Source organism: Lepidochelys kempii, chromosome 8 (genome assembly GCF_965140285.1).
Source record: "Lepidochelys kempii isolate rLepKem1 chromosome 8, rLepKem1.hap1, whole genome shotgun sequence".
NCBI classification, from domain to species: Eukaryota; Metazoa; Chordata; order Testudines; family Cheloniidae; genus Lepidochelys; species Lepidochelys kempii.
In genome coordinates this window covers 52576208-52592184 of record NC_136387.1, presented here as the reverse complement: position 1 = coordinate 52592184, position 15977 = coordinate 52576208, and the positions used below count along the sequence as shown (strand labels likewise).

Genomic DNA, 15977 nt, shown 5'->3' with positions numbered 1-15977 from the left:
GCTCCCCCGTCGACTCTGCCTGCACCTCTCACTCCGGTGGCGTACCAGAGTCGACGGGAGAGCGCTCAGGGGTTGATTTATTGCATCTTTCCTAGATACAATAAATCAACCACTGCTGGATTGATCGCTTCTGGAGGTAAGTGTAGAAATGCCCTCAGTCTTAACTTTCCAACATCTTACATTAATGTAAGATTAATTTCCACCGGTTGTTAGTCTGTTCTTTACATCCACTTGAAAACGGCCTTTTCACCTGAAAAACTGTTAGTGCTTTTCCTGGTGTAGGGAAATTTGTGTTGTTTTTTTAAAAATTTTGATGCCATTTTTAGTTTATTTTCTTTTCCTCATTGTGGCTGACAAGGCTACAAAGCAACAGAGAAGCAGAGGAATGTGCCCCAAACACAACAGTATAGAATAAATTTAAATGCTTCAAACACAGAGTAGACTTTCTACTTACATGTTTCAGCTTTATCCTTTGCTAAAGGCTTCTATATTTTGTTTCACAAAACTACCTTAGCCAACTGATAGCTAGATGACAGTTCCAAAAAGTCTTTTGATCTATTAGAGGAAGTGGCACAACAGGGGAATACTTTCCATGCCAGATCCATGTCCACATATCCTCCCTGGTAAATCTTAACTCTGCCCAACTTTAGGTCAGCTGGGCTTGGAACATCCAAAGCCCAAAAAACTGGGACCACAGTGAACCACTAGAAGTTTGTCAGAAGGAAAGTCACCTCTGAACCAGAGTTGAGGCACCTTTAGCTACAAGTCTCTTAAATTTTCCTGCCTCCTGCCCTGTTAATAATAGCGGCTGAACTGGTGGGAGTGGCAGGAAGAGGGCTACATATTTGCTGGTGAGTGCGATGGAGGAAGTCTGAGTGGTCTGGGTAATTGATGGATGTAGAGAAGAGGAAAAGCGACAAGTACATAGTTGGGGGAATGTGATTTCTAGATTTTCAGCAACTGCGTTGATGTGATTTGCTTAATTCTAAGTGAAAGGTTTTTGTTTGAAGGATAATAATGTGGGGAGACACTGGCATGGTTGTATAATTATTAGAAAAGTTTGTATTAAGTGCACATTCACAAGTGTTTATTGAAATAGTTGACAGATTACAGAAAAAACAATGGTAAAAACATTATTTAGGTTGCAATCAAACATTCAAAAGTTCAGAAATGCCTGATTTATGGTTGCCTATGCAACCTTAATTCTGTCCCCTTGTGAGTTATGTCCCTCCTGTGCACTGAATGAGGCAGCAGTCCTGTGGGAAACGTGTGATAATGTAATTAAAAACCATGTAATGGGGTAGAATTAAAGTTGCGCTGACAATCATAATTCTGGCATTTTGTAATTTTCAAGTGCCTGATTTGAAAGCTAAATAACTTTTTTGCACAGTTTTATTATGTGATTTCCAAAGTTTTTTTTTTTTTTAAAAGCAAAATGGTAAACAAGTTATATTATGTACAACTGAAATTCAGTGCAAGATGGAAAGCTTCATTCTCTATTAGCTTTACATTTGGCACAATATACAGAATTATCCTTTGAGTGTTTTACAGGAAAGAAACATCCTAAAGTTTGCAAGCGTAACTTGACAAAAGATGGTTCATTTCAAAGTCACCAACAGATTGAGTATCTCACCTAGGGAAGAACCTCAATTGCATTTATTCTCCATAACTACAGTTTCATGGTATTTGAGACCTACCTTGACAGATGACAGGGCTGTCTTTTCTGGGGAGACTTCCTCATCAGAATCGTCCCGATGATCTCGTTTCTTCTCCATGTTAATCCTCCGATGGCTCTCAGAAGGTAGCAAAGACCGGAAAGACTTTTCTTCTATCTCATCTTCTGTCATGGACTCATCAAATTTCAGGGAATACTCTGTTGCAATGGAACCTGAGTCTGAGGGAGGAATCAGAAAAAAAAAAGAGTTTATTCTCCAGTGAGTCTTCATTATGCATGTTAGGATATAGATATTCAAGCCTGTCTGCAAAGGTACTCTAAGAATTTAGGTGTATTCTTATCACTTGGCTAGTTATAGAGGTATAAAAGAAAGAATCAAAATCACTGTCTGCCGGTGTAAGGTCCTTCTCTTACTGTGACAGTTTGAGGCCCTGTTCTTAGGCTAAGGCCTTTGGCTAAGCAGCAGAGGCAGCCATAAGCTAGGAAGCAACTGGTCACATCCTCACATTCCAAACTAGTCACATTGAAAATAAGGTGCTATTGGGCTGTTAGGAGTACAATCCTGTCCTGATAGTGCCTATCGCCTCCAGAGAAAGGGAAGTGCCTAGAAAATGTAAAAGGAAACTTAGTTTGATAGCATCCTGTCTGGCAAAAACTCACTTATCAATAGCTGGGATGTGAAATCCTCACTTCTGTATTGTTTTGTCATTATAGTTCCCACTTTGCTATTGTTTGTCTTTATAATCTCTGTCTGGTTCTGTGATTATTCCCGTCTGCTGTATAATTAATTTTGCTGGGTGTAAACTAATTAAAGTGGTGGGATATATATAATTGGTTACATAATCACGTTACAATATGTTAGGATTGGTTAGTTAAATTTCAGGAAAATGATTGGTTAAGGTATAGCAAAGCAAAACTCAAGTTTTACTATATAGCCTGCAGTCAATCAGGAAGTGTGTGGGTGGGGAAAATGGGAACAGGGAATGGGGGTGGCGAAATTGGAATAATGTTTTGCTAAAGGGGGAAATGGGAACAGGGAATGGGGGTAAGGAAATTGGAATCATGTTTTGCTAAGGGCAGGAATGGGAACACGGACACAGGTGTAAGGCTCTATGGTGTCAGAGCTGGGAAGGAGGATACTAAGGAAGGAAACTGGAATCATGCTTGCTGGAAGTTCACCCCAATAAACATCGAATTGTTTGCACCTTTGGACTTCGGGTATTGTTGCTCTCTGTTCATGCGAGAAGGACCAGGGAAGTAAGTGGGTGAAGGAATAAGCCCCCTAACAATGGGGCGGGGAGGGATAGCTCAGTGGTTTGAGCATTGGCCTGCTAAACCCAGGGTTGTGAGTTCAATCCTTGAGGGGGCCATTTAGGGATCTGGGGCAAAAATTGGGGATTGGTCCTGCTTTGAGCAGGGGGTTGGACTAGATGACTTCCTGAGGTCCCTTCCAACCCTGATATTCTATGATTGGAATGAACACAACGGGCTTTGAAGTGGATCTAGCTTCACCAAAGGTATAAAGTGTTGTGTGGAAACTCGGACTGAAATAATTCAGCCAAATAATGGGCAAAAATGTTACCACACAGAATGAATGACAAAACTGTGAAAAATGTACAAGCCAAAATAAAAAATACTAGTCTGAACTACACTTATCATCCTGCAAAAAAAGCCTATTAGAAAAATGTGTGGTCATCCCTTGGAGATTATAATGAAGTAGAATATCAGACATTTTTTAACTAATAGTATTATTTAGCTAATGAAGGCTTCAAACAGAAGGTACCCAGTGCCACTTCACAGTCTGAATTTTTTAAAAAAAACTATACAAATGCATTTTTATGGTAGCTGAAACATCGGACCTTCAGCATATATTCTGGTATAAAAGTAAATGAACATCTGGCAACAGTTAAGTTAACAGAAAATAGAACAGCTTATGAAGTCAACTGCCTGCTAAATACAGAACAGTTTAAATGATTCCTTCCCACCATGTCATCCTCTGTTATCTCTTCACACACCACCACTTAGTCCAGATGCTCATCTTTCTTCACTTGCATTCCCCCTCCACTTATCTCAGAGACTTTAATTCTGGGGCACTACCTCTAGCTTCACCAAGGATCAAGAATACATCTAACCTTTCTCATCTGGTAGTGATGGAATACTATCACTCTGCAAGGAATCATCCACACCAGTACGAGCCTGCTCTTCTATGGAGCTGCTCATCTTTTCACGTCGGGAGGGCTTCTTCTCATTCTCCTTGGAAGAAGGAACTGAAGGACTCTCCTGCCGGCTGCTGCTGCTACTATTTAACAAGAACAAACACTTTTTACTTTGTTTCTGCTTTTCTCCACCAGAACCAAGACATAGAAATGTTGCACAGGTATTTGACAGTTCTGCTTGTTCACTCCTTCAACATTTAAAAGTAGTTTGTATTCTCATCTTATCTCTTACTGAGTAAAAGCCCTAGTTAAAAAAATATTTAGGTTAAACAAAAGCACAGTTTGGCTACTGCAAAATCCCAGGCCTAATTAAATTGGAAATCCACACTAGAAGTTCTCACTTCTGGTCTAAGATAGAAAGGAATAGTCAGGGAAACAAACAAGCCTGTAAGTATGCACATCTTTTACCCTGCAATAGGTACTAACGATAAATCATGCCAATCATTCCCTTTTTCTTTTACAAGTCTTTAAAATTTGGGGGGAGTGTTTTGTTTTAGCTTGTTAAATTATTTATTGTTATTATTAGAGAGAGAAAACAAATTGGCTAAGAGACAGAAAACTAAGAGTTGGAATATGTGGTCAATTTTCCTCTGGATAAAAAGTTATTGGTGAGGTGCCACAATGTGGTAAACTAGGATCTAGAAAAGGGGGTGAGCAACGAGGTGATAAAATATGCAGAAGACACAAAGTTATTTAGGTGTGTCAAACCAGACAACTATGAGGAACTTTAGAGGGACCTAATGAAACTAGGGGAGAATGTGCAATATAATGAAAGATTAAATTTAGTGTTGACAGATTCAAGATAATGAATAATGGATGGACTAACAGAAGGTTCTCATACACCTTACTGGGTTCTAAATTAGCAAATAGCTCCCAGGAAGGAGACCTAGGCACCTGTAGACAGCTCAATGAAGACTTCTGCTCAGTGCAGAGCAATTGCCAAATAAAAACAAAGCAAACGTCAGGGTATATGAAGAACAGAACAAAATATGACATATATTGTAAAGCAATTATATAGATCAACGGTATGCCTTCACCAGGGATACCGTTTACTGTTCCAGTTACCCCATCTCAAAACATATATAACAGGACCAGAGAGGTTTCAGAGAAAGGCAACAAAAGAATGATTAGGGACATGGAAAAAAATCTCATAAAAAGAGAAACTGAAAAGTTTAGTACTGTTTACCTTAGAAAGGACAAATGGGAACATGGGAGAAAGGGGACATGATAAAAAAATATACAAAATAATTAATGTTATAGAGAAGGCAGAAGAGGAGTTTGTTCTTGTTCTATGAGACAGGAAAAACAAGGGGACATTCAATGAAATTAAACAGTGGCAAATTTAAAACGGAAAAAAATATCTTCACACCACGAGACTTTGGAATACATTGCAACAAGTTCTCATTTGAGGAGCAGAATTTAGCAGGAAACACAAAAAAAAGAGATTAGGTTAAGGATTATTTATATAAATAACACTAATATCCAGAGTTATAATAGTAAATATTTAAAAACCAAACAAGTTTTGGAAGGAATAGAAACCTTCAACCTTCAAGATAAACCAATCTCCAACTACTGGGAATTAAGAAGCAGTTTCAAGTTTAAAATTCCAATAGATACCAGTTTTCCAGAGGATTCACTTGTATGTATTTTTACTTTACTACACTTTTAAAGTAGAAATTGATGGCATAATTTAATCTCTTCTCACCTCTGATCATGATTCTTGGATCTTGAGGATTCTGAGTAACTATCAAAAAATGGGGAGTATGTCGGCTTTGAGTCAGCTGTCTTCTCTTTACTTTGTGAAGGGGCCCCAGATTCATTTTTTCTGTCAAAGTAAAATGTTCTGGATAAATTTGAGTTGTCTTGGAATAAAGAATAAAAACAAAGGTTTTTACAAGTCTACTTCAATTTAATAGGAGAAATAAGGGTCTGTTGAGTAAAGAGAATGGAGGACTTAAAAAAGGATAGGCCAGTTAAATCAGACCAAACTTAACAGGATGAAAACTATCCAATGAAAAGAGTAAACAGTTTCACTTCTCACTTATATACAACCTTTTACAGAACAGATGATGTGTAAACCAAGGGAAAAAATTCTGTCTTTGTACTCTTACATTAAGCTAAGTTAATCTTTCTAATCTATCTACTATAGCCACATAGAACTCCTTTATATAACGCTCTTTCATTAAAGTTCCATATGGTTTTCCCTAAAAAATGGTGGGAGAACTAGTACAAGAGACCACAACAACTGCTACTGCTTTTCCTAAAGTGCTACGTTTGTGAGAGGTTGTATTGGTCAAATACCTGTTTGTATCGGCTCTATCTCTGAGCTCTTTCATGAACTTTGAATGATGTTGCCGCTGATGGTCAAACAGTGTGGTGATTGGAGCTGCTGGAGCACTGACACCATCTGAGATTTGTGTTCGTGCCAACTCTGTCATCTGAATATAGGAATATACTTGATACACAGCTGCATTGTTCCAGGCATATATACACAACACACAGCACCATGATATACAAATAATTTACACTTAAAGAAGGATCAATTTCAACTAAGTAAGAGGAGCAGACTGCTCTGTACATTTATTTTTTATTTACACACACACACACACACACACACACAGAGTGGGAAAAGCCCTGTGATAAACTGTATCAATCATACCACTTTGGCCAACTAACCTGAACTCTGCTCACTAAATGATCTTCACTTAGACAAACATTCCAAAACTCCAGACAGCTTAACAGATGTATTTTTTAAACAAAATCTGCCACAAATATAATTTTCTTCTTTCCCAAAAAATTACACTTGTCTGATGAGTGACACTGACTACGCCTAGTCTTGAACAAGTGCCAATTTTATGGCCCAATATTATGCAAACCATCAGGACTAGAAATGGCATTATATAATCAGAAACCCAGGACTTTCCTCTTTTCAATGGTATAAGGCGCTTGTTTCTAATCAGGTACACAAAATATGTCAAACGTATCAAAGTATGTGGAAACTCTACTTTTAGAAACTCAAGGTTTACTAGTTTTAAATTTTCCTCTTCCTCAGGAGGTCTGTACGTTCAGAATTGGGAGACTAAAAGCTTGGCTTTATAGGTGAATGGGTTCAAAAAAATCAGTTCCAATAATATTTTTCAAGAACTTACTGAATACATTTCTAAAATAGTTTTTCTGTAAAATATGTAGCTTACGCAGAACAGACAGTGTGGCAGCATAAAAGATTTTTGGTTGAGATGATCTGCATAACTTGCTCATGTCTTCATCATTCGTGAGTAATGTAGTAACCTTAAACGCACACTGATAAACTTGCATCACATCATCATGTCTTCTTGTGTACATATATATGCACATTATTGAAAACAGTCAGAAAAAGTAACTCCCTTTATACTAAAGGAAAGTATGGTGTGTGCCCAGCAAATGTGCTTGGTGCACTGATGACAGGTATTAACTATACATCATTATGTTCCATTTAACTCTATGGACATTCAATTCAGTTTTGCCCTAGTTTCTTCAGAACACTGATCCAAAAACTCTCTCTCCAGAACCATCAACCTGAGATAAGAACGATTCAAAGAAAGGGAAGTCATGGTCTTAGAAAGATGCTCTGGGGAGTGCATGGGGATTATAAGAAGGCCACTCACTTTTTTCTACATAGCAGTGCCAGAAGTTCTACTGAAAATCCTTCCAGCACTAGCATGCTGCAAAGGTGAAGAAGCTACACTGAAGAGTGAATGTTTTAGTAGCAAGACAACTTTGCAATGGAACATTTTCATCAAGTCTTTCATACAGAATCTCACCTCACGGATCTGGCGAGCTGCATCTGTGGTGAGCAGAGCAGCTTCCACCTGCTGGGCTGCAATTTTACATGTGGTCTCCTGTAGTGCTTCTGCTGCTTCCTGTCGTGACTGGACCAGATGCTGCAGAGATTCTGCATGGGCCTATAAAGAAACAACAGCAAGGTTATAATTACTCTTCGTGGGTAGTATTACTATTCGTTTTGAGTTTACAGCCTTAAAGAAAAAAAATCAGTTTGAAATTAAGATTGGTGTCTGACATATTTTGGTCATGCTTCAAATTCCTTCACCCTTTCCAGACCATCCATGGACTTCACATTAAGAATATTTCTGGACACAGGTTTACTTACAGATTCAAAGCTCTGTCTCTTACACACTTGATATTTTTTGAAGGTAGGCATTACCTGAGCTGCTTTCTGCCTCGCCTCCTCCAACTGTCTTTGACTCTCTAAAGCCTCTTGCTCAGCCTTGAGTTTCAAAAGAGCCAAGTCCCTCTCATGTCGCTGCTGCTGTGCCTACAGATTGAGACATTTTAGTGTTAAGAAAAGGAATCTGCATTTAGATTCCACAACCCGCCCCTAACTGTAGCTAACTGACAGTCAGAATGCTGCTCTATTCGCAGCTTCCTGTGCTAAAGTCAAACCTTCAATCTCTCTTCCAGCACCAATATCTTGTTGGTGAGGGAGCTGACAACTATGTGTACCCCTTCCCTCCCTTTCCCTCTGGGTACAATAGAAATCAGAATCTGGAAGGTTTGCTTGTTCTGCTTTGGGAAGTAGCTGATTTTGTCAAGAGGAGCAGATTTCAACCAAGATATACCCGGAATAAGACCAAGAACCCAGCCTGAACAACCAACATTGTGTTGCCTAAGAGCCAAATATCAAACCTAGCAAGTAAACAAATTCTAGTTTTATCGTGATATAAAGTAAAAACAATTATTTCTGTCAATGGCACACTAATGGTAGGAGCTCATGACTCACCACTGGTGTGTTGAGAAGAAGAGGGAAGATGATGCAGGTATTGATCTTAAAATATATTGGACATTTTCAAAAAGACTGCATCACCTCAGCTATGGATTGTTTCAAAGCAGCAGCAGAACTATTTCAATTACAGTGCTTTGGTTATTTTTTCCTCACAAAATACAGAACAAGAGGGTTAAAGCAAGTAAAAGAACTTTTCCAGTCACCTTCAGGATCTGAGCCAGAGAAACACTCTCCTGCTGGGCAAGTGATATGCCCCGTACTCGTTCTACATCTGAGAGTTGCCGTACAGATTCCTCAATGGCACTCAGGTAGTTGAGCTCTGCTGACAAACGATGCTGGAGACCAGCAGGAGAGAAGCGCATGGATCCTGTAAGAGAATACTTACTATTTAACATTTATAGGACTTAGGCTGGTCTACACTAAAAAATTAGATCGACCCAGCTATGCTGCTTAGAGGTGTGAAAAATCCACACCCCATGAATGATGTAGTTAAGCCACCCTAAATCCCTGTGTAGGCAGCGCTAGATGGACAGAAGAATTCCGCCTCTTGGGGAGGTGGATTACCTAGGATGACATGAGTGTCTGTGCCGAAGTGCTATAGCAGTGCAGCTGCCGCACTGCAGCTGAATCATTTCAAGTGTAGACAAGCCCTTGGCCTGCATCATAGAAACTATACATAAATACAAAGAGAGAAAAAAAAAAAAGGAAGTTTTATAGTATTAGTTGGGCTTGAATGGAGCCAGCTCACCAGCCACGGCTGCTCCTGTCTTGCTAGTTCCCAGGCTCAAGTCAGAGATGGGTACATTGGGCTTGAACCCTGAAGCTGTAGTCCCAGGAAAGCCTGCAGGGGACCTGGTTCTTTCCGCTGTATTTCCTAGAGAGTCAAACTGCGACAGTTTCTGGGACCCTGGAGATGGGGGAGAGGTTGGGGTCTTCTGGGACCTTCCCTTGTCTGAGAGACTGACAGAAAAATCAAACCAGAAAAAGATCAGTATTCTCCAATCCCCAGACATTTAAGTGCAAGGATGACAGTTTACATAGTACTAACCTAAATCCCCTGTTTGTCTACATTTGAACAAACTATGTAAAAGGAATGCTCTCCTATGATTTGTAGGTGCCTACCCTGCATTTAAGTGGCGGCTCATTACAGGAACACATTTTGATAACGTTCTATAGTATCAAGCATAGTTAGTATATAAATAACAAAGGAACAAGGATTACTTACAGGTTCTAAACAGAGAGAAAAATCTCATATGAATCAAATTTATAAACAGTCATTAAAGTATCACGGCCAGTAACCTACTGTAGAAATTACCCTATAATCCTTCACATAAATAACTACATTAAAAGGTGATAGGACTCCTTGATTATCACATAGATACAAACTTCTCTCTGTACCACGGGACAAAGATTTTCAAAAATAAGTGCCTAAGGTTAGCCCCTTAATTCCATTCTTAGGCACCAGCAGAATAAGGGGCCTGATTATACAGCAGCTCCTATCAATTTCACTGGAATTTGATAGGAACTCAGCACTTCTGAAAATCAGGCCACATTCAGGTGCCTAAATATGGATTTAGGAGTCTACCTTTAGGCACCGCGTTTTGAAAGTCTTGGCCAGGAACTTAATTTTACCTACAGAAGAACCTGACATTATAGAAGCTCTTTACAGTTTAGAAATGCTCTAGAAGTGCAAGTGGCTATGACAGAACTGTTACCTTTAAATATTAATCTCCCTTTGCAAAATGAGACAAATGCCAAAGAGTCCTAAATTTGCATTAAATAGTAACAGTTAATAAAATATAATATGAAAACTGCCTGGGGAGGGAAGTTTTAGTACATCGCTTTCCAAAAACTTTCAGAAAATGATTCAAATACATACAAAAATGTTAACATTCCACAATTATGAAAGCAAAGATGATCAACAGTGGATGCTTAACTGATTAACAGTGGAAGCCTCCCAGACACATATCAAAACAATGGCATAACCCATTTCATCATCTCATTAGGCCAGGGGTTTTCAAACCCAATACTGGGTTCAATATTTCAACTAAATTAAGCCAATCCATCACAATCACTCTGTATGCCCTCAGTGAACAGACACATGAAAACTAACTTGTATGTCTTTTTAGAAGGCGATTTGAGACAAGATTTTATTTTCAATTACACGGTTAATGGAAACATGAACTGCAACAGCAGCAAGGATGGGTATTAAATTCTCTCCCCCACTACACTCCTTTGGAGCAGCAACCCATCTTTGCACAAATCACAACACTGTCATAAGCTCATTCATCAGGGGGCATGCAGTCACCCCAACCAGACACATTCTTGTGGTTTCTACCGGCAAAGATTGCAACAGCTCTTTATAGGTAGTCTGCCTATTTCTTTTAGCTTCTTACAGATTCCTCTTTGTGAAGATGGAAAAAGAAAAGCTAGCTTCGGTGCCTTTTCAGAAATTAAACTGAAAGATGCCTGTATTGGCCAGGGTTTTCTTTGTTTGGTACAGAAATGAAGATTAAAAGGGACAGTGTTAATTTGAAAATCACTTCTATTTTGTACCTGCTATTATTACAGATAACACCTAAGACTACCCTAATTAAGAAGTTCTAGAGAAAAAAAAGTCTCTAATTTTTCCACGTGTTTATTTTGTAAATTTGACACCACAGCGTAGAGTCTGTTTCAACGTTTTGTTGATCAGTTGCTCTTCCAGTCTCATATACCGGAACGTCACCACCACTGATGCAATGTTCTGGCAGGGGTGAGGGAGAAGAACTCACACACTTTCACAGCCCCTGCACGAAGGTTTTTACCCATAGTAGCTGCAACAAAACGGAAACTAAATCTGAAGAGTCAACAGGTAGACATATATAACCAGAAAGAAAAAATAGGAGAAAAAGGGATAAGCCTGAGCACATTTGATGTTGCACTTCGGTGTGCCCTAAAGGCTGTTCTTAACATCAACAGTGAGGCAGAAAAACTAGGGCTGTCTAACAATTCAAAAAATTATTCGCAATTAATCGCACAAATAAAAAAAATTAATCGTGCTCTTAAACAATAATAGAATATCATTTATTTAAGTATTTTTGGATGTTTTCTACATTTTCAAATATACAACACAACACAGAACACAAAGTATACAGTGCTCACCTTATATTTATTTTTTGATTACAAATATTTGCAGTGTAAAAAACAAGAAATAGTATTTTTCAATTCACCTCCATATAAGTACTGTAGTGCAATCTCTTTATCATGGAAGTTGAACCTACACAAGTAGAATATGAAAAAACTGCACTCAAAAATAAAACAATGTAAAACTTTAGAGTCTACAAGTGCACTCTGTCCTACTTCTTGTTCAGCCAATCACTCAAACAAGTCTGTTTACATTATCAGGAGGTAATGCTGCCCGCTTCTTGTTTACAATGTCACCTGAAAGTGAGAAGGGGTGTTCGCATGGCACTGTTGTAGCCGGCGTTGCAAGATATTTATGTGCCAGATGTGCTAAAGATTCGTATATCCCTTCATGTTTCAACCACCATTCCAAAGGACATGCATCTATGCCGATGACAGGTTCTGCTCAATGACGGTCCGCACTGCTTTGGATCGACGCATGTTCACTTTCATCATCAAGAGTCAGATGCCACCAGCAGACGGTTGATTTTCTTTTTTGGTGGTTTGGGTTCTGTAGTTTCCGCATCAGAGTGTTGCTCTTTTAAGACTTCTGAAAGCATGCTCCACACCTCATCCCTCTCATATTTTGGAAGGCACTTCAGATTCTTAAACCTTGGGTTGAGTGCTGTAGCTATCTTTAGAAATTTCACATGGGTACCTTCTTTGCATTTTGTCAAATTTTCAGTGAAAGTGTTCTTAAAACAAACAACATGTGCTGGGTCAACCTCCAAGACTGCTATAACATGAAATATATGGCAGAATGTGGGTAAAACAAAGCAGGAGACATACAATTCTCCCCCAAGGAGTTCAGTCAAAAATTTAATTCACACTTTTTTTTTTTTTTAAACAAGCATCATAAGCATGGAAACGTATTCTGGAATGGCGGCCGAAGCATGAAGGGGCAGACGAATGTTTAGCATATCTGGCATGTAAATACCTTGTAATGCCAACTACAAAACTGCCATGCAAATGCCTGTTCTCACTTACAGGTGACCCTGTAAATAAGAAGAGGGCAGCATTATCTCCCGTAAATGTAAACAAACTTGTTAGTCTTAGCAATTGGCCGAACAAGAAATAGGACTAAGTAGACTTGTGGATGCTAAAGTTTTACATTGTTTTGTTTCTGAGTACAGTTATGTAACAACAACAAAAAAATCTACATCTGTAAGTTGCACTTTCACAATAAAGAGATTGCACTATGGTACTTGTATGAGGTGAATTGAAAATTGAGAATTCACCTCTTCCAGCTCTACACGTATTACAACCTAATGTGGAGGGTTTGTCGGTTGCCAATTGTGATTTACTCAGTGTTCTTGCTCATCGACATACTATCGACATCATTTGCTTGCAAGGGACACACACGGCAACTGCCGAAGCCAGGTGTTACAGTATTGATGGCTTTGACCTCTTGTGCCATGTGGAACACCCAAAGCATGTCCAAGCCACATACATTCGGTCCGATATTGCAGATGCCACTCAACTGATGTCTACTGAATTCTGTGACACCATCCAGGTTGGCGGTATCTGGCTAGCAAATGTTTACAAGCCTCCAAGCGTCAGCTGGAACCAACAGGTTCTACCAAGCATGCCACACCCAGCTGTCTACATTAGAAACTTCAACTGCCATCACACACACTGGGAGTAGGTTGAAACTGACAGTGAACAACTTGCAGCCTGGGCATCTCAAAATGACCTTGCCCTTATCCATGATGCTAAGCAGCAAGGCACGTTCCATTCTTCTAGATGGGATCATGACTATTCTCTTGACTTGTGCTGGGTCAGTTCAGTTCATGGCCATCCTCAGCCAGCAACATACCAAGTCTTGAATAACTTTCCACACAGGCAACACAGACCATCGCTGATCCTGATCCAGTTGTCAAGAGTTCCAAAAAGAAGTGGTGGAACTTCCAAAAGGCTGACTGGGAAAAATATAGGGAAGCACTGGAGAAGTGTGTGGTGACAATACCAGCCCGGCATATCTTGGTAAATGAGACCTACTGTTGCTTCTGTGGTGCTATCCATAAAGCAGCCTGCAGTGCCATCCCACGCCGTTGCCGTCCAGTCTACATCCCATTTTGACAAGGAGAGCGCTGCCTTGCTTGAGCAGCATGAGGCATCTGGTGACCCAGATGTCATTGACCATCTGATCAAATCATTGGACGCTGGTCACTGAGCCAGATGGGAGGAGACGACCGAGAGGATGAGCTTTACTCACTCCAGCTGCAAGTGTTGGAGTCTGCTCCGATGCCTGGGAGCAACGCAGCAGCCACCTGCACTCTGCCGACCCTCAGTGTCACCCAACCAGGTAGCTGGATACCTACTTAAAGTGGCCAGAGCACCTTTGGAGAAACAGGTGTGAAGACAAGCGAGGAACAAATAGCGTACTTTTAAACATGTACACCAGATCAGAAGCTGCCCAGAACCATTCACTGTAACAGACACTGGGTAGCATCAAGTGTGGAACAGCTGAGGGCTATGACAACATATTTCCAGAATTCTTGAAAAACCTTGGCCCCCGTGCTCAGCTCTGGTTTGTGAAATTCTTCACCGGGGTCATCAGTGAAGGCAGGCTACCGAAGATATGGTGCACTGCAAAAATCATTGTCCTCCTAAAGCCAGGAAAGGACTCAAGTCAAGCATCAAGCTATTGTCCCATATCATTACTGTCAGTGTGCTTCAGTGCATAAAGTGCTTGGTCCTACAGCGGAGAGAATTTTGAGTCCTGACCAAGCTGGTTTTCACTGAGGTCGTAGCACATGCAACCAAGTACTCGCGCTGACCATATTTGTTGAAAATGGCTTCCAGAGAAACTTGAAAGCAGGTGTTGTTTTCATTGATCTAACAGCAGCGTACAATATGGTATGGCTCACTGGCCTGCTTGTGAAGGTATCATGGGTCCTGCTACCTTGGGTCACAGGCATCGTTGAACTGTTCCTCCGTGATAGGCAATTCAGAGTTCATATGGGGGAGAAGACAAGTGTTTGGAGACGAAAGAGCAATGGGTTACCCCAGGGCTCTGTGCTTTCTCCAACCCTGTTCAACCTTTACATCAATGACCTGCCAACAACGGAGTCACGAAAGTTCATTTATGCAGACATCTGTTGCGGTACCCATACCCGGACGTTTCACGAGCTTGATGCCACCTTAAACCAGGACATAGTAAAGTTAGCTGACTACTGTAAGACTTGGCGCTTTCAGCCAAGCATCATAAAAACAGTTTAGTACAACCTGAGAACTGAATGTTTATCTGAATGGTCAGAAGCATGAAGTAGAACTGGTCTATCTAGGTGTGACCTTAGATCGCACACTGAGTTGCTATGCCTACCTGAAGAAGACAGCAGCTAAAGTTAAGACGCGTTACAATCTTCTTCGCAAACTGGCAGGTTCGTCATGGGGTGCCAGTGCTCCAACTCTGGGGATGTCAGCTCTTGCCACCTCGTATTCAGTGGCGGAGTACTGTGCACAGTATGGAGTCGATTGTCACACACCAAACTGGTGGATATGCAGTTACATGCTGCCATGCCGATCATTTCTGGCACCCTGAGTCCAACTCCACTCCCATGGCTTCCAGTTCTGAGCAATTTTGCTACTCCTTATATCAGACGAGAGGTTGCCACTGGCAAGTTACTGGAGAAAGTACGCGTCAGCCCAAGCCTGCCACTGCACAATGACCTTTTAAAATCACCAGCTGCACGTTTGCTGTCACATCGCCCATTATGGTCTCATCTGCCACGCCAGGATGTTAGGGGTGGAAACACTCTGGCGAGAGGAATGGATATCTGTTATAATCCCCAACCAGTCCCTCGTTGCCGACCCCACAATCCGCCCACCTAGTTTTGACCTGCCCCATCACCAATGGTCCCTGTTGAACAGATTTCAGACCGGTCAAGGTCTCTGTGCAGCTTACCAGTATTGCTGGGGCCTTCGTGACAGCCCTTTGTGCAGCTGTGGCGCGACAGACAATGACACACATTGTCGATGAATGCCTACTGACTAGGTTCAGTGGTGGCCTAGAAGAACTGCATCACGCCACTGAATATGCTATTGCTTGGCTAGAGGACTATGCACAAGCTAAATAATAATTGAAAAATACTATTTTCTTTTGTTTGTATTATTTTTATTACAAATATTTGCCCTGTAA

The 15977-nt window shown here is 40.5% G+C and overlaps 1 protein-coding gene across 11 annotated transcripts in view; it reads right to left on the bottom strand.

Annotated features, from left to right (window-relative positions):
* Nucleotides 1–15977, bottom strand: part of CEP350 (centrosomal protein 350) — a 141028-nt gene that overhangs the window by 62027 nt on the left and 63024 nt on the right. For 10 of the 11 annotated variants that reach the window (XM_073356555.2, XM_073356564.2, XM_073356565.2 and 7 more), the window contains 8 exons: nucleotides 9420–9631; nucleotides 8875–9038; nucleotides 8093–8203; nucleotides 7692–7832; nucleotides 6193–6329; nucleotides 5597–5716; nucleotides 3808–3974; nucleotides 1698–1894 (listed from right to left, as the gene is read on the bottom strand). In XM_073356555.2, the coding sequence (XP_073212656.2) occupies nucleotides 1698–1894; nucleotides 3808–3974; nucleotides 5597–5716; nucleotides 6193–6329; nucleotides 7692–7832; nucleotides 8093–8203; nucleotides 8875–9038; nucleotides 9420–9631 (1249 nt within the window). The remainder of the gene's footprint in view (nucleotides 1–1697; nucleotides 1895–3807; nucleotides 3975–5596; nucleotides 5717–6192; nucleotides 6330–7691; nucleotides 7833–8092; nucleotides 8204–8874; nucleotides 9039–9419; nucleotides 9632–15977) is intronic. The other variant, XM_073356557.2, reaches the window with a different exon arrangement.